This window comes from Amphiura filiformis, chromosome 5 (genome assembly GCF_039555335.1).
Source record: "Amphiura filiformis chromosome 5, Afil_fr2py, whole genome shotgun sequence".
Lineage (NCBI taxonomy): Eukaryota > Metazoa > Echinodermata > Ophiuroidea > Amphilepidida > Amphiuridae > Amphiura > Amphiura filiformis.
Genome location: NC_092632.1, coordinates 16,219,517 through 16,245,755, shown reverse-complemented (window position 1 = coordinate 16,245,755; position 26,239 = coordinate 16,219,517). Strand labels below are relative to the sequence as shown.

Sequence of the window (26,239 nt, the reverse complement as noted above, 5' to 3'; positions counted from 1 at the left end):
GCATATAATTGAGTAATAATAATTACTACTTGTGAGCTACACATCAGTGACATCACTCTCCTCTGGAAATTTCTTAGGAGAATGTGACATCAATATATAAAATGTGTTTTTCTTTGTTTCTGTTTTTTATCACAGGTCTTTGTGAACAAACTTTACATGATTTATCAGAGTACAATTCAACCACCATTCCACCATGCAGATATTAGGTACCAAATCCGCTGGGTGCTGGCATCGTCGAATGCGATGCCTACTTCTCTGTGCTACGGAATCCAACTCGCAGTCTGGCAACGGGAGCTCATCAGCAGGTTTACGGAACCAACATTACAGCCAGCTTGCCCGTCTTGAAGCAGTGAAGAATACTTGCCATCCACAATATAAGGTGGTTGCAACAACGAGATGCCATCAGCCATGCCGTACTTGTGCGTCAACGACAGAGTCGGCCAGCAAAGGTTTTCAGTGGCTCTATAGAGGGAGCCACACAGAGTCATTAGTGAAGAAAGTGCCAATTAATTTCCCATCTCAACAGAAGGAGTACATGCTACAATGCCAAAGATGGTTGAGTGATTTCCTTCAGATGAAAGGCAATGGATCAGCATCCCAAGGCTTTATCAATCAAGACCTGAGACGTTTCTTGGAAGAGGTAATTTTAAAAATTAACAAACCATTTTTGTTTGTGTGTATGTTTATTTGTTCTCAACTTTTATTACGGTTTATAAATTTTTATAGTAAAGTCTGCTTGGTGTCCAGTGTCCACGCCTCTTCAGGATTTAAACATAGTTTGTGTCCCTCTGAAAATCTCCTTCACTACTTTCTTTTAAGTGGTGTTTTAATGAATCCATATCATGACATTGGAATTGTAATGCAAACTTTTGTTCATATTGAAATGACATTTTAAAACTACCATAGGAAGGGACTAATTGAGGCTGATAGTTATCACCACTGTTCCCTAATTCAAAAGGATTTAGTTGTAGTTTTGTTCATGAATTGAAAAAAATCTCCCAGATCTATGTAAAAAAAATCAATATCATGAATATACCTTCAAATCACTACCTCTTACCTAACAGGTACCTGTGTATGCAACTTACCAGCAACCCAACTTGCCCATAGATCTCACAACTGATCCACTTCTTTAAAACACCGCAAATAACAAGCTCAATGTTAATAACATATCAAATGTTTCTTCACCTGCGCATTATGTCATTTCTCCAGCAATAAGGAAAGTGTTATGACAACAAACGAATGCATTTCTAGCTATAAACCACTCATTAAATCGACTCAAACCTTTGTATTTGAGTGATTCAAGGTGTGTTTATCCATGTTTAAAAGAATTACATTTCACCATGTTTACTGGGGAGAAGAGTGCTTCCTGCTGGAAAATTGTAAGGTACTTGCCCATATTGAATTCCCCATATGACAGCGCTCTATGAAATAATGCTTGTGATTTATATTTGAGTTGAATGCTGCCAATAATGAACAATATCTCACCTGCTTATTCATTTGAGAAAATGACAAATATGCTTGAGTTATATTTCAAGATGGTTTGGGTTTTTGGTAAATGATCTTTGGAACAAAATTTTTAAGGTCAAGATGTGAAAAAGAGGAAAAGAAATATCAATCCATCTGATAAATATTGCCCCCCCCATACATCAATTTTTTTTTCTAATGTTGATGACTGCAAGTCAAATGTGGCAATTTAATGATGGTCAGTGGTCATAAAAAGTTGTCTACAGACTAGTAAAATAGAATTTAACTCAAAATTGTCACTTACATTATGTGGTCATTGAAAGTGAATGATGATTTGCCATTCCTTGGTAAGTACCCATTAATATCGGTTTCAATTATCTTTTCAGTTAGAACAAAATCTGAAAGGAACTTGATGGCGGTTAATTACTACATATTTCCTCATTTCTAGACACAGATATCAACATAGATTACATGACATGACAAACCTGTTGTACGTGCTGATTCACACCAGTTGATATTGTATACAGATCAATATCCCAAACTGGTCGATGTATGCCACCCACCCGTCTCTTATTAAACTGTGCCACATATTGATGAACCTCTCTTGATGCCAAGGTGGATGTTTAGTGAAGCTGACAGCAAAAAATGCAATCTGCAGAAAATTGTTTGTAAGGCTAAAGGCAGATTCAAGGAATTGAGATGGCTATAGAGAAATCGTACTCCCACATCATCATGATAAGGATGTTTACGATAGCGTAGATGTACTAGGATTACATTTGCTTACAGGCCATTACATGTTTGAGGCTGAGCAAATGATAATCGACCTCTTAGAAGAAACAATGGCAGGGAAATAAGAATTCCTTGGCATCTTTTGAGCATTCACCCCTTGTGGGGATTTATTTTGTATAAGATCTGAATCTTGTAAGTAATACCCACCTGTAGTACATGCTGAATTTTGAGCGTGTGTAAAAATGGTACAAATATGACAATTTTGTTTCCAGTTTAAAAATCAATCAGGCCTTTTCCCTTCCATGTCTCCCTTCCTATGTTCTTTCTTCGTCTTGTCCAATTATGATTATCCATTAGGCATGGATGCAATTTCTGCTCTAAGTCTAAGTAAAAAAAGTGTTTGACATCCTGCATCCACTGCCAGCACCAAATTTGACAACTGAAAATCAGTTTTATTGTACAAAATAATACCTTCATTACCTTTGAAGGTGGAGGGATAAGACACCAGTTTTTCTTGACCTTTTGCAGACATTAAAAATAATTACACATGATTGAATAACCACTCTCCTCATCTATACTTATGAGGAGTGATTATTAAGCAGTGGCTTTTATGTTTGCTATGTTGAAAGAGGAAATGAAAAGCAGGTCTCAATGGTCTGCTCTTAAAATTTCATTAAAATTTACTTCAAAGCATTTCAATACCTATCCTATGTGTAATCTCAGATGTCAGGAAATAGGCAGGGTTGGCCAGTAAAGTTTAACATGGATGACATTTTAAAAGCCATTTATTGGATTATAAATGGCTATAAAAATGTCATGATCTTTTTAAATTGATGTGGTTATTTTTTTTTCAAACCTGAATGTTTACATTCATCTCACCTAATTGGATTCAACAAAATTCATTGTGCTTGTTGGAAAACAGGGGATTTGTTATCAACATTCAGATAATAATTCAAAATTATGTTGAATTATTATGTGAATGTAAAACAGTGAAGATAGTCAGTCAGTGGGGTTTCTTTCATTTTACTTCATTGTTTGGCTTAAAATGGACAGAAAAACTTCAGAAGCTATTATTTCAGCATTTTTGGTAAAGAATTATTACGGAATTAAAATTTGACGGAAATCATGTATTATGGCTGTGACCTAGGCACAGGTCGCAACAAAATGTGCAGGAATTGACTACTGCTTGAATATTTAAGTATAGTTAAATTAGTAGATAATTTTGGCCCCTTTTCAGGTTTAAATAGGTATTAATTATTTTGTCAGTTTTTAAGGGTTGTCTGTTACAGTATTTTGCAATCCACACTGTCCAATTTTGTGCTGTCTAGCATAGCCAGGAGTTGGGTTTTGATCTAATTGAAGTATGTCATCACATCAGCACCTCATTTGCTGAACAAGCTGCGTTTCATTGCGTGATGTATATGTCTGACCTATATATAGTTCTGTTTGATGATCAGGACATGTAGTTGGCCAGTGCACATGGTGCAGAAAGTCTTTACAATTTCCTAGATACTAGTGTCAAATTGGTCCATATAATGTGACATGGTGCTCCTCGTTAGTAAAAATTACACTGTCTATTGTGAGATAAGGGCTATGTTTGTAGTAACTTAAATTGTTGTTTTGTTGTTGTCAAGAACAGTTGCAATGCATCATATGTCCTAAACCCAAAGTAACTCTTCCATAGAATTTTGATGCTACTGTTAGGGTTGCCATGGACTTCAATGGGTTCAAGGAATTCCAACGCCTGTTGCAACTGACCTCCCAATTGTTCAAATCCTCGGTCGGTAACAATTAAAAGTAAGTAGATTGCGACTGGGTCGAATAAACTGGCTTGCATGTTCAAGTCAGCGTAACATAAATCACAAAATTTTACAAATTCCTTTCAAGTCTAAAAGGAATCTTCCTGTCTAGAGTCACTCAAAATGAAATATAGGCCGTATTCATCATCCATGCGTCAAAAGAGTCAAAATTCTGTAGTTTCTCTGGGCTTCTTTGAGGGTTTTGTTGAATTTTTTGTAATTTACTCAATTCTATCAACACAGACTTGAGGTTATTGGAAAAGTTCATGAATAAAATGAGCCCAGCAAAGCAATATATTTTGAGGGCAGGAAGCATAGCGTACTCGAAAGAAATGGTGAATATAAAGCACTGATTGAAATAAGGACCTTGATCCAGTCTTGCAAAGGGCTATTCCAGTTAAATCCATGCACACCGTATGGAAAATATGTGAATATCTAGTAGTTCAAGCGACAACTGTCTAAGCACCCTTTTTGATGTGTCTGAACTAAATAAAATTGGTCAAATGTCTTTGGAAAAAACTTACCCTTAATACCTTATGACTTATGATTATGACTGATTTTGTTTTCAGAAAAACTGTATTTTGAATGTTTCCCCTTTTGAATTCATTTCATCATTTTATTAATTTGGGGCTACTAGTTAGATGGAATACCGTATACCTTATTACCATTTTTGTGATATCCCTAGATCTCAGTCATCAGTAAATCTACTTCATACAAACATGCAATTTCTACTCTACATTTGTAAAGTATTACAATGTACATTTTCTGGATTTCCTATTCTCAGTAAAAAAAAATTTCTGCCTTCCATTAGAGTGAACAGGAATCCAAAAAGGTATGAAACAGCTACTGTAGCATCAAGGATTTAATCATAAAGGAACACTTCACAAAATAATCAAATGATTATGGAATTATATTATATGATAAAGGGCAGGGTTGAAATGCATCTATTCTAAGGACAGAAATATCGGTTTGACCGTTTGATAAAAAGCTGTATTCAATTCAGGTATTATTATGTACTTGCCATGAGGAACAGGTGGGAGAGGATATAAGGTATTTGCAACAGGTGCCCCTGCATTTCCTAACTGCATCACTTTACATTGTACTGTGTATTTTACAGTAAAGCCATAGATCTGTTGATTGGTTTACATTGTAAGGTCCTTTAAAATATGTAATTATTTCCCTAGAGGTAACTGGCAATTAAAAGTTCTAAGAAAGAAGCTATTATACCATTAGGCAAATACTTCACCGGTGTTCATCTGCTCTGTCTGATTATCGGGTAAAAAGAAGTAGGTCACGCGTCGCTACACAGCTTGACCAGCGAATGAGGTGCCGATGTGATCATGATGTGATTCAATTAGCCAATTAGAACCACACATCCGTATACGCCATAAACTGCGCCAAATTGGCAGACCGCTGAAGTTATTCAACTTAAAGGTCCGTAACCCGATCGACAGCATCATCCCCGATTTTTTTCATTGTTGATGAGGTTTTGGTATCACATAATAGATACTATTTTTCTCATTACTATCCTGAAATTTGACGCTCCAAGTCGATGTATTTCCGAAGAAATCATGAATCACAGCGGTTTTTACAGGTATACCAGTTTGTAAACAATGGTAAATACTTTGGAATTCTGGGAGGAGAATTATGAACGAAATATCAGTCACCGCAACAGCTACTTTGGTTTCGCGTCATACACATTCTGTAAAAAAAGCGAACCACACTAACTGCTGAGGAGACAGTTTGCCGTATATAGTTATTAAAACGGCAAGAGTTGGCGTGGTGTGCTGAATAGCTCAATTGACTAGCGCGTTTGTTTTTTACCGAGAGGTACCGGTTCAAAACCCGGTCTCGGAAGGGTTTTTTCTCCATTTTACCCAAACTTTTTTATATTCATTTGAAATGTACATATTGCAAGGGGAAATATATTTTGTTCCCTTTTTTTCTAAAACGGTACGAAAAAAAAACATTTTCCGTTCAATACGGGCCGGGCATTGTACAGCATGTCAGCATTCGTCATTGCCTGCCCAGAATGCAATTCACGTATACCAAGGTATTGGATTGCAAATTTGGCTATTTATTCACATTTACGCTGAAAATGCTCTCGTTTTTTCACAAAGCAGCATAAAGGAGGCGATATTTGATATTATTATGTAATTTTAAAGACAATCCATATCCAAAACCAATAGGGTTACCCCCTTTAAAGTATAAGAAGAAAATTATGTTGTTGTATTTGAATGCAATGAATAAGGTTAAGGTGTTAAGGTTTTACATCCACTCATCCTGTTAATAATGAAAATTAAGTGCAAATTATAAATAGTGGTTGTGTAAATCAACATGTAACATCTGTCATATGGTGTGTAAAAAACCCAGTTGTTTGAATTCTGAATTTATAACTTAAATATTTATTGGAAAGAGCTGTAGGTTGTACAGGAAGTACATTTATGACATGGTTTAGAAAGGTTTCATGCCACAGAGCAATTTCTATCAAACTATGCAAATGAAATATATTTTCTTGTTGCAGGCAGGTATGAATGGATTGACTTGCCAGGGTATAATAATTAGTGTGTAAGCTTTTGTTAGAACATCAACACATATTTGCACTTATTATATTTGTATATGGTCATTTTCACGGTAAAGGGTGTAACTTTTGATTTTTAGGGTCAAAATTTCAAACCACTTAAATATGTTTCTGTTTACTGAAATCATGCATAGAAGCAACTTAAATTCAAGTAAAATAATGTTTCAAGGCTTAATCCTTTTGATTTCTAATAAAAAATTTGACATTTGCATAAGATTTTGGTTAAAATCTAAGAAAAAATGTATTTTACATAACCTCAGAAAATTTTGACATGAAAGCTGGAATACATGTGAAATTCCATTCCAAAGTAAGTCAACAGATATAAGTTAAATTTTATACCATGTTTTGCTATGTTTGTAATTGCAGTTTTGAAAATTTTTAACATCAAGTGTCATTTACAATGGAAATTTCCAAACCTTAAACATATTTTTTAAGTTTTAATTGGGTTCCTAAAATAATTTGAATGTCTAACTTCATGTACAAATACTACTTGATGAAAGGAACCTCCCAGCCAAGTTTCACAGAAATTGGGAGTTATTTTTAGAATTGGCAATTCAAGCGATTTGTGTTTCGGAGGCTTCAGTTAACAACACAGGTGATCATAAAAGTAAAATATTTAGCTCACTACTACAAGTTGACATAAAATAGGTAAAAAATATCACAATTACCAATTTTCATGCTTTACTTCTAAGTATTGAATTTCAGTTGTGACAAAAATTAAATTATCACAACAAGTCATTTTTTTTGTTTCGAGGCTTCATGTTAACAATTGTTAAACATTGCAGAATTAGTTTTTTGAAAACAACAGTGTTGGGATCATCTAAGCTGTTATTTTCTTGTGTGTATTGAATCAATGATTCTATGCGGCAGATATTGTAGATTTATCACACATTAATTTTTTCACCCATTTGTTAAGTATGGTGTTTTTTGCATGTGAAGCCTCCGAAACAGGCTTTTTAAGGTATCAGTATATTTTTCAAACATTAACCATAATGTCAATTTTTTTATAAATTTATGACATTCTGCACATATCAAGTAATAATTACAATGCAGATATCATTATGAAACACACCAATTTAGATATGCATAGATGATAATTAAGTTTACTGTTGTTTCGGAGGCTTCATTTGTTTCGGAGGCTTCAATTGTTAACGGAAAGTTTGTATTGGGTCCCATTTTCAAACGGTGATATATATCTCCACGATTTAAAAACATGTGACTTGAGGATCTACTTTGCTACATTTTGATAAATAGATTGGATGAGCTCTTTTATTTATATTTGCACAAGCTTGCTGAACAGTTTGTTTCGAGGCTTCAAAAAGTTAACGGAAAAACGGCTATTTGAAGTCAAGATTTTATAAAAATTTTAAAAGCTTGCAAATCGGCTAATTTTTGTTACCCATTTCAAGTTAAGATAACAACTGTTATAAATCAAGAAGAAGTGAAGAAATAACCAAGAATTATGAACCAAAGCTACACCCACAAAGTTTGTTAACAATTGTTAACGGAAAATGAAGCCTCGAAACGACAAATATCAAGTCCGGTTCTCAAAAATACAGGGCGTTCACAATTAAATCTAATGTGGCAGTGTTTACTGAACATATGACTGTACTTTCAGGATAAGAAAAATTATCCATGAACTAACTGAGAAAACACAGGGTTTTACAAAAATGTTACTGTTTTTTATAGTTTTTCAAAATGGCAATATTAAGTACATTTAAGCCTGCTAAAACTGAACGCAGTAACTCCCAAAGCTGATTATGCTACCCAAGGTAGCTGCTAACTAGATGACTTATGTGGCCAAAAATTATGGAATTCTGTGGCTTTATTAGAACACTACGGATTAAAATGTTAAAAATCCAAAGTTACACCCTTTACCGTGAAAATGACCATATTTGATAAATTATCATTCAAGTTAGAGTATTGGCATGTGACTTGTGTGTGAATATGATGTACCTGTATGCATGACAGTCCGATATGATTGATTCCCATAGCATTACACAATTCAAAATAGTACTTGAATCTGAAGTAGGAGAATGTTCTGAAACTCTGCCACAAACATTGAACATGCAAGACAATGCTATATTGATGTATATTCATGCTTATTAAAATTATTGCAATATGGTACAATGTATGACATTTTAATACAAATAATAGACATCGCCTACTCATTTCATCAATCATCATGTTTATTAAAAATATGATGTAGTCTATAAATGGCAAGATACTTAAATGTATAAAATCTCAAAGTAAGACTGAAGTTGCTGTCTTCAGTAGATAGCAAGAAAGGCCTTAATATTGATTGTGCCCTTTAAATGTAGATGTACCAAGACATGGCAACAGGCAGTGCATCAGGTAGCTACTTAGGTATTCATAGGAAATGGGAGGGAGGGTGTAGTGTAACAAGCACTAACAGAGCTTGCTCTGGATTACTGTTATGACAAGTTTTAATTAAATTTTCTAGAATTTTTCTGTGAACCTGAATTTGTACATAATGCTGGAAACTTGTAATTCAATACAAACAGGTTATGGATTGAGTGTTTTTAATTTAATTACGTACATCAACGATATGAATTGGTAATAAATGTTGTATGAAAATATCTTGAACAGTTGTTCCTTTTTTGTTAGAAAAAAATTATAATTATAACAGCACAGAGAAGCTATGCAATGAATATCATCTGGACCAAAAATAACCACCATTGCCACTTAACACTTGTAAGTGAAGTAGGATCCATTAATATAATAAGCATTCCTCCTGGCTGAAATAGTAGCTAGAGCTTGGTTAATTGCCAAGTTTGATGTACGAGTGTAGGTTGACGCCAAGAGGCATTCAGTTAGCAAGAGAAATGGAAATTTGTTGATTTCTTGGAATCTTTTAGAATATCCTACCACTATGTTTTCAGTTGGGGTCTTTTATTTTAAAAAGAACAGTGCATACTTCATAAATAAACATGCACAGTATACAGAATAAATAAATGATAACTATACCATTCAGCAAATTATTTCAGCGGTGTTTGCTTGACTAGCGAATGAGGTGCCGATGTGATGATGACGCGATTCAATTAGCCAATCAGAACCACACTTCCGTATATGCCAGAAACTGCGCCAAATTGGCAGACCACTGAAGTTCTTTGCTGAAAACTATAATATCTTAATGATGAGTATCAGTTGGATTTATGAACATGGTGAAAGTTGGAGTACATTCAGTAAAAAATATGAGTGGTTCAAGGTTATGTTGTACAAAAGAATGTAGAAAATCGTGAATTTTCAACATTTCACAAAATTAGGTAGCCTTCTAATGAATTTCATTTAGGACATCATCAGCAGTCTTTGGTTTGTTCCCTTATTCTGTTCCCCTAACCCGGGACAAGACATGGCATCTCGGTATTACATTAAAGCTGCTCCAATTAAGTGTTCAATATTATATTTTATTGCATAATATTCACATACCCAGTGAGTGCAAAATAATTTGGTTAGCCAGCCACCTGATCCCCTGATCTATGTTGACATTACCATGAAAGCTCACCCACTTTCTCATTAAGTCTATATTAATTCTGGCATGATATTAAAAATGGATGTTGTGATATTTACAAGTTCTTAGGTCCGTAGGCTCTAGAATTCTGATTGCAATGGTGGAGAAAGCATTGCTGTGCAGCAGTGCATATATTGTTTTAAAATGAAAACTGCTTGATAAAACTTATGCAGTACCTTCCCCCAGAAAAATAAAATTAAATCTGTCGCCCTAAATTAGCATTTTAAAATTTAGCTTTAAAAATAAAAAAGTTTCCAAAGTAGGGTGCAACCTATGCAATGTCTATGAACTTTGGCACTTTTATGAACACTATTTAAAATTTTCTGTTAAATTGACCTCCATGCTTTGTGATGATGATATGTACCAGTTCTGGTGATTTTCATAGTGAAACTGGCCAGTTTTTTGCATCACATTTTGTGCGATGGACTCACAAAATCAATTAGCAAGTATTAAAACTTGTGTCGCATGCAAATCTGGGTAAATCCACTGCTGATTTCCTCATTGCAAAATTGGTTCTTCCATGAGTTGCAATGTTATCAGATCATACTCAAATGTAAATGCTGTATCACCGGTTTGATATACATTGTATCCATTTATTTTTATTACCACATTTAGGTTGGAACAGATCCCAAAGAGGCTCGCTATTGGCTAAAGCAATTCCAGCGTCTGGGCAGTGCTCCGTCCAATACTTTCGCTGTGGTGCAGGTGCACCAAGAAATATTTAGACAGCCCCAGTTGGTAAGTATGCAGATAGTAATGGTGTACAGTGCCTATTTGGCACTTGACTGTAAAAAGAACTCTATGATTTCAAGTGAACTGCAAATGGTACCCTATGGCAGTGCTATGGGATACGGTATTTTCACCTTTTCGGTAAATCCCATAAGCCTTTGTGGATAGACCTGAGATGCATGCCTGCCAACCGTTCCGATTTAATCGGATTCGTTCCGATTTTTGAGATCAAAGGTCCGAAAAATCCGATTTTTGAAAATGCAAAAAAAACCAATTTTTAATTTTTTTTTTAGATTTTTTTTTTTTCAAAGTTTTTGGCGACTTTGGAGAACCACTGGACCTATTCTGAAGTGCTAGGATCATAAGGATCATTCACAGTTAATTTTTAAAAAAAATTGGAAAAAATTACGAACAAATTACAGTTTGATATTTTATATGCAAACCATTAACCAATATTTACCTCTTCATGTAGCACATATTATAAATGCATGGAAAACCAATGCATCTAAAATATGTGATACATGAAGAGGTAAACACTAGTTAATGGTTTACATATTAAGGATAACAAACTAATTTTTTCGTAATTTTTTTTTCAAATTTTTTTCAAATTACCTGTGAATGATCTTAGCTCTCAGAATAGGTCCAGTGGTTCTCTAAAGTTGCCAAAAACTTTTTTTTTTAAATTAGAAGAAAAAATCCAATAAAATAACTTCTCTAGATCTTAGCAATTCAGAATAGGTCCAGTGGTTCTCTAAAGTTGCCAAAAAAATTCGAAAAAAAATTTAATTCAAAAATTTAAAAAATTTTTTTTCCAACCTTGAATAACAAGTAATTTAGGGTCTATAACTTCTTTTTCCAAAGTTTTGTTTCGCTTCTCGCTTCACTCTAATTAGACGCTGACCTTAGTTCCAAAAGTTGGCAAGTATGCGCCGTTACGGGTGAGCGCGTGCTTCGTGCGCCCCGGGTCGCGCGCACCCTGTACAGATTTTTATTTTTACAATGTTGGCAGGTATGGAGATGTCGTCATTTGACGGCAAAGTCACGGCATGCCGATATACACATCGTTTAGCGAACATCGTTACTGCACATTTGAAAGCCTTGGAATGCGCAGTAACGATGTGCTCTTGTCAGCATCTCGCTGATCTCAGGTCTACCCGCAAAGGTTGATTTACCCAAAAGGTGGAATGCTAATTGGCAAATGTGCTAAACATGTTGTATACAAAAGGGATCAAGCATTGACTAATTAATAAACAGATGGTGCACCAATGAGGATGATCTGTTATTTTAATATTAGTCTATGCTTGATCCTTTTTCCCCTATTTTTACCAACCCATTGGCTAGTTTACTATTCAGTGACTTGCAATTGCATTTGCAAAAACCATGAATGGCAGAATAAAGTTAATTGAACGTAAGACAACAGACGGCAATTGAAGTAGTTATTATTTGAAGTAATGTATAAATGAGCTGTAAGGCATAAATGCAAACTTTTGACATTTTAAATGAAGACATCTAGCCACTGGATCTTCCAAGTTGTGGCATACTTGTGTGGCATTGGTGATATGATATTGTGTTGTTTGTCATTACGTTAATCTGGGTGTGTTGGTATGTTATCCCTTCATTATGAACTCTTCACCATGGTTGTGAACTGTAGTAACATTTATAGAACATTGATGAGCACATGCAGGATCACATTGTGTCTACAGACTGTCTGCTTCTTGAAATATATACATTGCAAATATGCACTTGTGAACATGAGCAAAAATAAACCATCCAGAGGTGAAAGGTGGATTGTTCTATTTCATGAGCTGATAAGTGAGTGAAATGGAACAATCCATCTTTCAAATCGGGATGTTTTTTCCCATCGTATGCAAATTAATGTATATATTTGTTTCAATTATTGTTGTATGTGATTATGTTGATTGTCAAGTAGAATTTAAAAAACCTTGGAAACCCACATGATGAGGTACAAACAATTTTGGGACACACCATATGCCACCATCATCATGTCCACAATCACTTTGATCATATTGAGAAGTTCATGAACATGTTTTGCAAGCCCACCACACATTTATCCATCAATTTATGTGTTCTGACATCTTATTATGTAAGGTTAAAAGGAATTGATCAAGTAGCATTTAGTGAAATATGGATCTTAAGTTTAACAAACAAGTGTACTCAGGTACTGATGTGATATTACCATAATAATAATAATAGTAATAGTGTCCACGCTGCTCACAGGGAAAGACGAAGAGCTGAAAGTGATCTTAAAAGAAAGCAGGCAGAAATGTTTAATGCAAGTGTAATACATTATGGATGTTGAGTAAACACACAAATTTACACACACTATAAACATTTACTTCATGACCACCCTCATAATTTGAGTGAAAACTGTTATCGTGATGACAAAAATGCACGATAAAGATGCATACATGTAATGCAATCATGTAATGTTAAAACAATAGATCATTTGCATGGTTTAAGAAACATGAAAATGTGTATGTTAAATTTGTTTTGACAAGTGTTAGTTTAGCAAAGCATGTGTAGCTGAGTGCAGTGCATTTGATGCCTTGGGCACATAATCATTTCAAATGGAAAATATAAGAAGTGAACATGTTTCTTTAAGTTCAATTCTTTCACTTACAAAAAAATAGGATTCAGTATGTGAATGAAGTGAAATGTCGAGTCACTTTTATTTATAAGCAGAAATATTCAAATCTCTCTTACAAGTACAGTACGGAACTAGAGATTATAATATGCTACTCACATTCAGGGTTGCCAGCACTCTTTTCCCGCACAAAATTTTGCACTACTGGCAGAGTTGTAGCCAGCAGAGTTGGGTGTGCTGGGGGCAATTCTTTCCCCTGAATACTGGACACTTAAGGTTAGCAACTATTTTAGACTGTTGCCATTTGGTAGTTCACAGCATCTTGCTACTGGTAGTGAGCTTTGGCAAAAATTGCATTGATCATTTCATAGCGAGTGTGCAGTGTGTAGAAGAATTCAGATATCTCAGATAAACTTTTGTAGGTCCTGTGGTTCTTGAGTTATGTTGTAAAGAGAGCTGAAACAATAACACTTTAATTGTAAAACATACAAAACTCATTCACAACAATAAATCAAGGAAGTTTTCAAAGTATATGATATGTAGAATGATCTTTTGCAAAAACATCAAAGTGTTATTTTTCAACAATATATTGATTTAGATAATGAAATTTGGATTTTTTTTTTTGGCTGCTTCGACCAACAATACCTCGTAGACCCTTAAAAAGACTGAAATCAGTAAAACACACTCTTACATGCATGTCTTTTGAAATTAGCCCTTCGGTTGTGGGCTCCAGTAGTGAGTGGTGGACTCCACCGTCCACTGTAGCTACAGCCCTAGCTACTAGCCTGCTTGGGTAGCATGCCTATATTGGTTTAGTAGTACTAATATGTGACAAATTGAGCATTAACTTGTTTTTTAAAGAAAGCTTAAATTTGTTATTGGTTTTGACATGTGTTAGGTTAGCAAATCTTGTGACTGCGTGCAGTGCATTTTGAAACTTTGGGCAAATCAAATGGAAAATAAAGAAGTAAACTTATATGTTTCTTCAATTCTTTTTTTAAAAATAATTGAAAAAAGCAAATTGTGATTAGCAAATTGTGCATTAAATTCAACACTGAAATCCAACTGGTGTTCTGCCATCTGTATGTAATTGGGGTATAAATGGCTTTGTGAAACAGTGCTAAATTGAATTTACTTGTCTACCTGAGATAGCAATTATAAATTGGATTTAGTCATGCTGTTGTAGCCTGGCACTGGATAAAGGGAATTGTTCTGTTTCTATTTCTGTAAGCACACATAGATTTCCTTAAATGTACCTGGTAAGCTCTTTACAAATAAATATGTCTTGTGTGTGGGCAGCGTAAAGGACTTGAAAAAGCAATTACATATTTTTATCTAAGCTCTTTGTCAATTGTATTCCATTTGAATGATTTACATGTGTTCGGAAAAAAGATCTTGACCTAATTTTAAGATTTCAAGATAAGCAGAGGCTGTGTGCATCTTTTGCCAGCTGCATTCACTTGTCTGTACAAAATTCATTGGGTGGCACAGCTTGAAATTTCAACTGTTCACTCAAAAATGTTTCGATGGTTTAAAAAAGTCAAAAAAACATACATTCTCTAAAAATCAGGATAGGGTAAACCCATTTTATTTGCTATAGTTACTGAGTTGTTTAAATAATTTATGTACATGAGATTTGTTTGGTATGGTTTGATATTTTCAGAGACAACAAATTCAACTTTTTTGCTTCAGCCGTTTGCTTCAGGTTGTAGAAGCTTAAAGGGTTTTACAGAACCTTTGAAATATATGCATGGCCGTTGCATGCCTGGCACTTGAAAGTTGTGATAATGCATCAATTTTTATAATTTGATATTCTGACAAATTAAGTTCAGAATGAGGATATTTACAACCCTACACACAGCCATCTTTCCTGGGTTGGTTGAGATGACTAACACTGTACATTTAAAAGGTGTATAGGCATACATTGACACATTTAAAATGAGTGTAGCTGGTTGAAAGACAAAATTGATTAATCATGTATATATTTCTGTTTCAGCTGGAAGCCCTGAGTTCTAATCTTGCCTTCTTGCATCGTAATGATATGAAACTTTTAGTTATTCATGGTTCCCAACTCCCTGATAATGTCACCTATACCAATGAGGAACTGCAGGTAAGTGTCAAATTTAATAATGAGCTTGGTTTTAGAATTTAACCCGAGAAACTGTGGAACAAATCATACATATCTGGTAAACTTACACAAAATATAAAAAGATTTGGGTGATATTTAAGGTCATTTGCCAAAAAAAAAAAAAGAGGCCCAACCGACCGACACTGCTTGCTTTAAAAGGTCCGTCCATTGTAGAATAGTGTTTTTTTTTTTTTTTTTAAAATCATAAAATAGCAACATTTTGGCTGGATGAAAGCAGCATAAGAAATGATACATGAAAACGAGAGATTTCAATTCATGAAACTGCAAGAAAAATGTGAGTGAAACACATTATAATACTTATTGAAGTATACACATGGAAGACATAAGAAAAGGGATGAGCTGAAAAGCCTGTCATTGTAAGTGTGTAGATGAACCTGTTATGTTAATAATTTGCAGCATGGATGATGAACTTGAGGGGTTAAGTGTAAGAAAGTCATGACTGATATTTTGGGCAAAATTATGTTATGAATGGATTATGAAAAAAATAGGTAAATGCATGTATTTTTAATTTTAAAGCTATTATACTTCTTATCAAATTATATTGTAATGAAATAATCAATGAAATAATCAAAATATTTTAATGAAATAATCTAAATGAGTTTAAAAAATGGAAAACAATTGAACGCTTCTGCAAAATGACAAATGTTACCCCTCAACGTGTTATTTTCAAATCTTCACAGGCTAATCGTCAGCAAGTGACAACCGAAACCATGGTGATGGTAAACTTCTTGGAATCCAGTGGAGCTAGGGCACATCCAATGTTCTCTGGAAGTAGTGTGCTGAAAGCAGAGTCTGTGGATGGAACACTGAAGGGGGAGGTCAGCTGTGTGAATAAAGAACCACTAGAATGGTGCATGAGGTAATAAACACAGGCAGTAACATGTTTATCAGAATTATTTGCTGCTCAGATGAAGAAGTATAGATGGCATCTAGTATCGACCTCACCCCTACACCCAAGACACTCCTGCATCTTAAAATTCCCCAACCTCCTTTTAACCCATTAGTCTACCCAAGATATCAAGCTATTTATAGCTCTCCTGAACGTTCACCTCAAATTCCTTGGGAGTGTGACCTATATATCTCATTAATGGGGCTAAATTAAAACACTAAATTATTTTTGGAAAATGTGTGTACTACTACACAGTTACAAAGCATCCAGTGCATAATGTTTTGAACAGGTCAGATGGTACACATTCATGCATGATTACCATTGTGAGTGTAGTATGCATGGACTATGCCGAAAAGGATATAATTTTAAAATAAATGCCCAATTTGTAATGTTTCCAGAAATCTCTACTAATTAGTCTCCTTAGCATCATCAGGATAGCAATTTGCACTCTACCTCCAATGCACAATATTTTTGTGGCAGAAAATTTTTGCAATTTGAAAAGGACAGTAAGTTTTTGTGGCAGAAAATATATGCTAAATTGATACATTTTTCTTAAAGACCTATAGGGTAGAGTACCTATACTTTTGGGAATGGCATTTTCATGCACACAAACATTTTATGCTTTAACAGAATTTATTTTCATGAAACAATAAGCAGATTTATGCTAAATCAAATCAACTCAAAGAGTCTTGTGAATTGTGCAATATACAGTTATTCATACGCTGGCTTAAAGTCTCTGTAAACAACATCTACAAATGCATGTATAGTACAAATACAAGGACATCAGCTGAACAATTCAACACTCAATATATCAAGGATCTTGTGTCTTATACCCATTGAAGAGAGGCAAGAGTGTGGTCAAGTGTCTCTTGACCAGGGGAGCCATCTACTTGAGCCATGCATGGATCACTTGCCATTCCTCAGTAAAAGTATGCTCCTGATTCCTAATAGTTGTTGGCCGGCAACCCTTAGGATAGTTAAGTTGATAGTATTACACAACTTCTGAATTTTGTATCATGTAATACTCTAGTCTAAACTCAACAGGCACTTCAGGATTTTGTGAAAAAAACTGTTTCAAGCCTTGTTTTGTGGCAGCAGTGCAGGAGACTTGAATAGTCATGCACATTGCACATGGAAATTTAAAACATAATTTATATCAGCAATCCTCATTAATTAGTACCTTAATGCACAGGCTTACTAACCATCCTTATTTACACAGCTCTGGACACATTCCTGTTGTGAGTGCCATTGGTGAGACAGCCAGTTCTCAACTGGTCAGCATTGACACAGACCAGGCCACTGCAGCCATTGCTAAGACCATGCAACCACTGAAAACACTACTGCTTAATACTTCAGGAGGATTGGTGGATGATAAGAAGAAAGTAAGTGGAATACAGATGTTCCTTATGAGAAACCCTGTTATATGAGTATGTCACCCTTCCTTCACCCCATTCCTCATTTTCTCTCCACCTCATCTGTTTCTTCCTCTTCTCTCTTACTCCTCTTTCTCACTTTTTTCTGTATACTTCATTCTCTCTCTCCTCTCCTTTCTCATTTTTTCTTTCATATGCTTTGCACTCTCTCTCCCTGTCTCACTCTTTAATTTTTCTTTCTCTTTCTCATATCTGTTCTCTCAGTGTCTCGCATTAATGACAATGAAAATTACAAAAGAAATTGGACACTTCTTGAAGCTATATATCTGTCTCAAATTCACTTTTTGTGACAAACCTAAGTCGACTGCATCACATAAATGGTGCTCAGTGCTGCTATGACCCAGTCATAGATGTAAAGCTTTTGAAACCTACACCAATTTATCGTATATCAAAGTTATACGATTTCATGATTTACATTTCAGAGTTGAGTATATTGGTTCTGACAAGGAAATGTCTACATGTATGTAAAAATACAAGAGGAATCAAGTATCTTGATAATTGATAGTTTGGAGCTGTAATCATCCCTGGAATTGGGTTTTATTCTGTCAAGGCAGAGCAATACAAGAATATCACTATGAGCCATAATGATCTCATCCCCATGTCATAGCTCAACAACCCCCATTAAACAAGCAAAGCTCAAATTTTGACCTCAAGTTGTGGGACATGTGTTTTTGTACCCAATTCATTGAAAGGTCATTCTTTGAGTGTCTAAGCATTTTGGGTTTAAGGAATTGTGTCCTAGATATTGTCATGTTTAAGCTCCTATAGTGTATCATGTGTAGGGTTTTTGATTTGCAAATGCAGTAAGAAATGACATGCTTTGTCCTCAGTTGTGATGTGCTGTTACCTGGGGAATTCATAATCAAATTGAAATGAGCAATGACTCCAATTGGAAGTTCTTTATTTTGCAAAAGAAATGAATTCAACTTGAAATTGAAATGCATTCTATTATTGGAAGTACTTACAGAGCATTCAGTCAGTGTTGCCACATATATACTATACATTTACAGGACTAAAGATATGGCAGAGGTCACTGTGAGAACAGACCGTTATTCTGAAGGATTGTTACTCCAATGGGTTGTTAGTCCAAAGGTTCATTACTCCGAAGGGTCATCACTCAGAATTTACAACAAGATTTCTTATCCGAACCTTCTTCTAAATTTGGAGTATAAACCCTTTGGTATACTTGAACATGATTGTAATATCTACTTTAGAGACCAAAAACTTTGAAAATTGATGCAGCAGAAAAGAATTATCACAAAAATCACCATTTTTTTAATTAAAACCAAATTTTCAGCAATGATGTATTTCTAATGCTTTCCGAAGGCTGGACAGCTGTAAAGCCCATTGAAAGTACCATAATTGTATGGATAAGTGCAGCATTTGGCATTGGCAATCCTATATTCAAACTGCCTGAATTCACTAAGATGTAGGTTCTTGCTATACAAGTGCATTCAAATCTCTTGGCACAATCCAGTTAATTGCATTTAGGTGTCTGTTCAGGGTAACCTCTGAGATTTCATTTAAATATTTGTTTTGTTGCAATTGCTTTTCTGTACGCTACTATACTGCAGCTATTCGGACAACATGTGATGCTCTTTGCATGGGCTCTGCCATGATTTGTTGAATTGCATGTTGTGTATTTTGATGATGAAAACAGATTAGGAATTTTGGATAAATTACATGTGCCATGAAATGTATAAGACTCGTTAATTTGACCAATTAGAGAGAATAAGGGATAGGATTTTGTTTTTGTTTGTTTTGTATAAAGTATTGTGTAGGTATACTTAATGACATGATACTGATATTTTTAATAGTAGGTAGTAAATGCAAAACAAATCCGATCTCATGTTCAGTTCAACTATTATCACTTTTAAACTTTAAAATCTATTTAAAAAATGTTTAGCGGAAAAGTGCTCTCAGTCTGTATTCTAAATATTGAATGAATGAACTTATTCACAGTTTAATTTATTGCCTGTGCTAGTGCATCCACAATGGGCATAAGTATGTGTTGCTTATAAAATCGGTTAATTTATATGCATGCAACCAAGTGCTGAATTAATTCACTCCATACATTTATAGCTTGTTGGAAGTCTTTTCTTTCCTCTTTATTTCACAATTAGGGAGAGCAATTTGGAATATGTAATCATTGTGTATGACTTTCCCAATGTGTATTTGACATCATAGCAGTATTTTCAATAAAAAATTGAGTGGCACCTGGAAGCAAGCAGTAAGGGTAAATGAAGTAAATTGACGTCAATTCCATCAGCAATCATGTTTTGTGACGACATAACCCACTATCCTCTGCTGTATGTTGGACGATATATGTAGGATTTAATGGTTTCAATATAAGGCAGGCCCTTTGAGCAAGGGTTGCTGAGGTGCGGTTTCTTAGAATTGTTGTCTTCTTCATTCAAAAATAATAGGAAAAACTGAATTTCATCAATTGCAGGGGTGATTTTTAGCCACCATTGTTAGTGAAATCACACCCTAAGGATTAGATGACTGAAAGAGATTTCAGCTTACATACACAGCTTTCCTTGAATCATTTCATTTCTTGAATCAAATTTGATTGATTACTTGATTATTATTTTGCTTGAAAATTATGTTTCACGCTATATCCTGTGTATTGTTTAAAAGAAAGGACTCAATGTGCTTTTTTATTTAAAATGTTTTAAAATGAATATACATCCATCAACCAGGGACTTTGATCAAACATGACATTAACATTTATTACACCTAAATATATACACCTGGATACAGCTGATTCTTGAGTGGCCAAATGGAATTTCAATATTTGTGAAGTTTAATTTTGAGTGCCAACTGATATCTCATTGTATAGCAATTATATGCAAAGTTTAATGACCATTCTGTATTTTTCAGTGTCGTTAAAACAAAAAACTGATGGGTGTGGGGGGGGGTGTGGCGGATGTGCAAATGTTGCTCTGGTTTTCAATTTCAAAAATAAACCCCTAGCAAAAATTAACACTTGTACAGTAATCCTTATAAAATCCAAAAGAACTAAAAAACAAGCACCACAGATGCCACTCAAAGCAACCTTTCCTGTAATATGACCTGATATGGTTTTGTTACCAAATGGTAAAGCTATGTCATCAGGTTTACCTTAATTAAAAATAAATGAAAAAATTGTGCCGTAATGTACATGTAATACAATACAGAACAATAAAATACAAAAAAACTCCCATTTGTAAAAAAAGTGCAATAACATTAGTTTTTATTCTTAGTGCAGTACAGTGAGTGTGTTGAGGCAAATAGAGAACAAGAATATATAATATCAAAGCAAACTTAAAAGTACTACAATCTATAAAAAAAGAAGATATGTTTTCAATTTAGTTTAAAAACCATCGTAGATGGAAGTGCATGTGAATGTCTAGAAGCAGTTCATTCCAAAGTTTTGGTGCTGATAAAGCAGGTTTTAGCCAATGTCTGATCGATATGTCGCTAGCATGCCCAAGTTTCAAATCGCAACTGACTTGAAGCCAGCGTTTGATTACTAGCAATATTTGAATGGCATGCTGCGAAGAATGGCACCAGTAAGGTATTTATTAGAACATTGCTTTTATGGTCAGGTTGAAGAATCAAATCTGTATTTGGAATATGGATGGTATTAAACATGTTTAAAGTTATATTAGGTTTACACTTATAAAAGTATACTTTACAATAGATTGCACCATGAGCACAACATGTGGGGCCAAGTGGATTGTCCTTTTTGAAAAGCTATTGATTTGCCAAAGCTGAAATTGCAGTAATTTAATACACAGGTTTCAGAATTGTAAATATTGCACACATTTGCAGAGCCAGCATGTGTGGATCAGAGCGTTACAAACTGCCATTTTGGTTCAACACCTGCCAGATGTGTGAATATATTAGCAAAGCAGGTTTATTATGATAATTTTTGGCCCCCACATATATGTGGGGCTTATGTTATCATCCAGATGGTTGTTTGTTCCCTTGCCTGCCTGTTTGTTTCTTTCTTTGTATCTTTGTTTGTCCGGGCGGAAGCAAATTCATTAATCCACTCTGCAGCTCAAACGCCATGGCCGATCAACTTCAAACTTGGTACAGGGATAGGATATAGTGGCCTCACGTGCTGTATAGTTTTGTGTCGCATTATTTGCATATTTATGAATATTAATTAGCATATTTTGCCTACATTGTCATTAATCCACTCTGCAGCACAAACGCAATCACCGATCAATTCCAAACTTGGTACGGTGATAGTATATGGTGGCCTCGTGTGCTGTATAGTTATGTGGGGGCCACCTTAATTACGAACCGCGTAATTCTAGTTTTAATGATCATATAATATGTGTTATTTATTTTAAATCCATCATTGTTAAATATTGCAATAGCTTTTATTAAAGGTTTTCGACCTGGCCACGTAAAATATTACTGCTGATTACTTTGCATAGCCTGTGATCCTGGTTATCAACATCATTGGCTCAGAGATTTGACTTACCAGTCAAGTGATCAAGGTTATTGTTGATTACCATCGATTAATATATTGATAACCTTTTATTAATGGGATACCACTACATGGAATTTTCCATAATCAAAATATACAGATTGGAATAGTAATTACTTACCCAAATTTACATGTAACAGACATGACTAAAAAAACTATAATATGCATCTGAAGTTGAAGAATTATAAAGGTGATGGACAGTTATTCTTCAAATTCAAGTACATCTTAACTATAGTAGAAATTTATTTGAATGAACACAGCTGCCGACAGTTTGACAATTGTCTGTGTAAATTGTGTGATGAATGCCCGTGTGCATAACACAGAAGTGAATCCAACCTTGCTAACTCATTTGTGATAAGGTTAGTATTTTCATTAATGTATCCTTGGTTGTGTGTTCACGTTGTATTTTGAAATATGCGCCATATGCATGTGGTCATATTGCATACAGTTGTTGACAGCTGCTTTCATTCAAATGAAATTTTTACTGTAATTTGCTGATAGTATTCGACTTGGCCACATTTACATGAACATGACATTATTTTGGATAGATAGCACATGTAGCTATTTTGGATGGAGAGCAATAGTTTCAGAAATGTATAAGAATGAATGACAAGCTTATACATTGAATACTTTCAAAACCCATTACATTGTAAATACTTTGTTTGATATTAGACCTTTCTTGACTCCAATCAAAATTGTGTTATAAATTGGTAAAAAGTGAAATTGAAAGTGAGCTAAATTGAATAGGTATTGTGTGTTTTGGTGTTTATATATTACATGTTGCTTGCGCTACATCGTGCATTCATTTGACCATAATATACCTAGTTTAATCTTCCATTTTTAGCACTTAGTAAGTAGATTTCCAAATAGTCGTCGCAGTTGTAACTATTTTTGTACCAACTAGTCGACTTCTGAGCTGAAGTTAATATAAATAAAGTCATTTCCACTTATTACCAAGATAAAAGAGATGACGACAGGTCTCTTTACATTCTGTAGATGAATTTGCCTACTAATCAACCGTTTCACATCCAATGCATAGCAATGAAAGTCTTTAACGATACATAATCTTGTTTGAATTTATTACAGACGATTGGCCAGGTCCACGTACCTACTGACATCGAGAAACTTGTCAAGAAACCATGGTTTGCTCCCAAGTATGGACAACAAGTGGAGTTTGTGGTCAATCTGCTGGCCGGCCTTCCACCATTGTCCAGTGTGGTTGTTACTTCCGCTAATTCTATCCTTGCCGAGCTGTTTACACATCACGGTAGGTTATATGTGACATGATCCAAAATGATCTGATCCAATCAGACCAAAGTTGGAAATGAAATGGAGATGCAGACAAAAATAAGGACCAAAAAAGCCAATAAAAATATACAAAAAATGGACATACAACTTTGCAAATAAGTATATACACCAGGGACTTAAGATTTCAGCATCAGGTACTGAGTAAGTTAATAAAGGTAATAACTCAGAATGTCCAACTTTGGTCTGAGTGGATGAGATTGTGATATGGTGACAAAGTAGCCACTAAGCTGCAAGTTGAAAAGCAATAGCCATAAGATCTGTGTGCTTTATGGACATTAAAAACCTGAACAACCAAATTTTGGTACTGTAACTGATGTCCAATTTGCTTTGTGGACAATTTACTGTCTCTGTCTGACCCACATACGATTTGGCCTGAATGATTTGCAGCACTCCAGCAATAATGGTGTGAACAAATATCATTTGTTTGGAAGAACTGACAATACTATAAATGAGGAAGCATACTATTAGGTTTGTGGTTGGTCAAACAATTTGACACCCATTAAAGACATTTCGTGAAAACAGGCTAAGGTATGATGAAAACATTGCAAAGAATATTAATTAAGTTAGCTAGTTAATTGAACACACATTGAGATGTTGTCAAGAATTGGTCTATCATTTGGTATTGTTTGTGTCAATCATTGGACTAATGGATCTATTGTTATCTGTGCAAGGATGGAATAAAAATAGACATGTGCACCTCACAGACTCTAGATTTAAGCTACCATGGGAAATTAGAAGATGCAATAATGCACTACTTTGATTAAAATGTCAAATGTACATTGATTGACGATGCTATCTATCTGTATTTTTTATGCAATGGAATTTGTCTACAAAGAGACAATCATTCAAATCGTATTAGGCTATTTTTACCTCTACTCCAAGGTAATGGCATATGGTTATATCCATTGTGTGTTTTGCTGCTTTTGTTTTTGTAAGGACTGAAGGAAATATAGGGTTTGCAAATAAAAAAATGTTTGTCTTCAAAAGGTTTGTTTCCCATAGACTGCGTAAATTTTGTTATTTGAGAAATATTGAATGATATTTTCAAGCAAAATATTAATGTTATAATTTTTCGAAAGATTTTTTCTCATACATTTTGTTGACAAACAATATGAAATCAATAAATCCTGTGAAATTAAATCTATAACTTTCATATAATATAGATTTGGCAATAAATGCATGTGTAAAAAACAATGGAAAAAATGCATTTTTGTATTTTGGTTTCCAACTCACCTCATATGTTTAAAAGTTAATAGACATCACATTATCATTGATCACTTTACGGGAGCTCGTTATTTTGTCTGCCCTCTTTACTCATTTGTCCCTTGTTTCAATGAGGTATCACAGTTCTTTAAACATTGAATTAGACATATTGATCTGTTTATGCTTTCGGTAGGCTCTATGCAAGCAGACTAAACAACCTGGGTATTTGATTACAGTAACACAAAATGTCCATGCTAAATAAATTCAGTGTGTGGAGGCAAATGGTGCTCAACTACTAGGTCTGTAGATAAATAGGAAGCTCAGCTTGTAATACGTAAAGGTTTGCAGCAGTTTCTGATAGGCCTAAAATACTTGTTTATCATAAGCTGACCAACCCAAATTGAACTGACCAGTACTATATAAATACTGATGTCTTTTAAGATGGTCTAGATGTTATCACCCCAGCCCCCCCATTATGAAAGTCTTGTAACCATAATGCAGTAAACAACTCAACACTCCCCAAAATAATGAAAGTCTAGTCAAGTTATACTAGTAATTATGACAGTCTAGTAAAGATCTTTATATTTTTATATGATACGATTCACTTTAACAATTTCATAATATTCCCATCACATCCTTGATCCATACTTCACTATATAAATGGTTGCTCTTGCTGTTGGTACATTTTACTCTGGTAATTAACAGGATATGTGAAGTCTGCATGATTAACTAGTGTTTGTAAAAAGAAGTATAATTATCTACAAATACCAAGAAAACAAAACAAAGTTAATGTCTACCCAAGCTTACCTGAGTATACCTGTAGTTGATATGTTGTACCAATGTAATGGATATATGAAGAGTGTTTAAATAATACCTATGTAATGGATATAAAGTGTTTTTAAATAGAAACTTAAGAAGAGATTTGATGTTAAAACCTGTATATTCAAGGAAGTTGAAGTGTTTGGTTCAGCTAATAACTGTTTTTATTTACATATCATTAACTGACAAGTGGATATATGTGACCATCCACTACGAAATGGTAGTAAAGTCGGCTCTAGATCATTTTCTGTTTATTGCAAAATTTAAAAGATTGCACTTTCAGCTTTAAGATGACACCTCAACCAGCTTCATCGGACATCTGGAAGTGAAGTTATGGTTCATCAAAGGTCAAATTCCTTATATATTTTACATAGAAATCCATATACTGTTTTTGATTGTATCTCAAAATGGAAAATGCCAACTTTACGACCAGTTTGTGGTGGATGGACACATATGGCCAATATTAGTGGACCAATGAAAGTAGTCACATCTAGCTATAACTTGAAAGATATA

General features: G+C 34.5%; 1 protein-coding gene across 1 annotated transcript in view; it reads left to right on the top strand.

Annotated features, from left to right (window-relative positions):
* The window catches only part of LOC140152717 (N-acetylglutamate synthase, mitochondrial-like), a 54,262-nt gene that overhangs the window by 18,811 nt on the left and 9,212 nt on the right, over positions 1–26,239 (top strand). Inside the window, exons 2-7 of the mRNA XM_072175183.1 lie at positions 136–640; positions 10,721–10,843; positions 15,436–15,549; positions 16,269–16,447; positions 17,697–17,859; positions 23,483–23,663. Of these exons, the coding sequence (XP_072031284.1) occupies positions 194–640; positions 10,721–10,843; positions 15,436–15,549; positions 16,269–16,447; positions 17,697–17,859; positions 23,483–23,663 (1,207 nt within the window). The 5' untranslated portion in view covers positions 136–193. The remainder of the gene's footprint in view (positions 1–135; positions 641–10,720; positions 10,844–15,435; positions 15,550–16,268; positions 16,448–17,696; positions 17,860–23,482; positions 23,664–26,239) is intronic.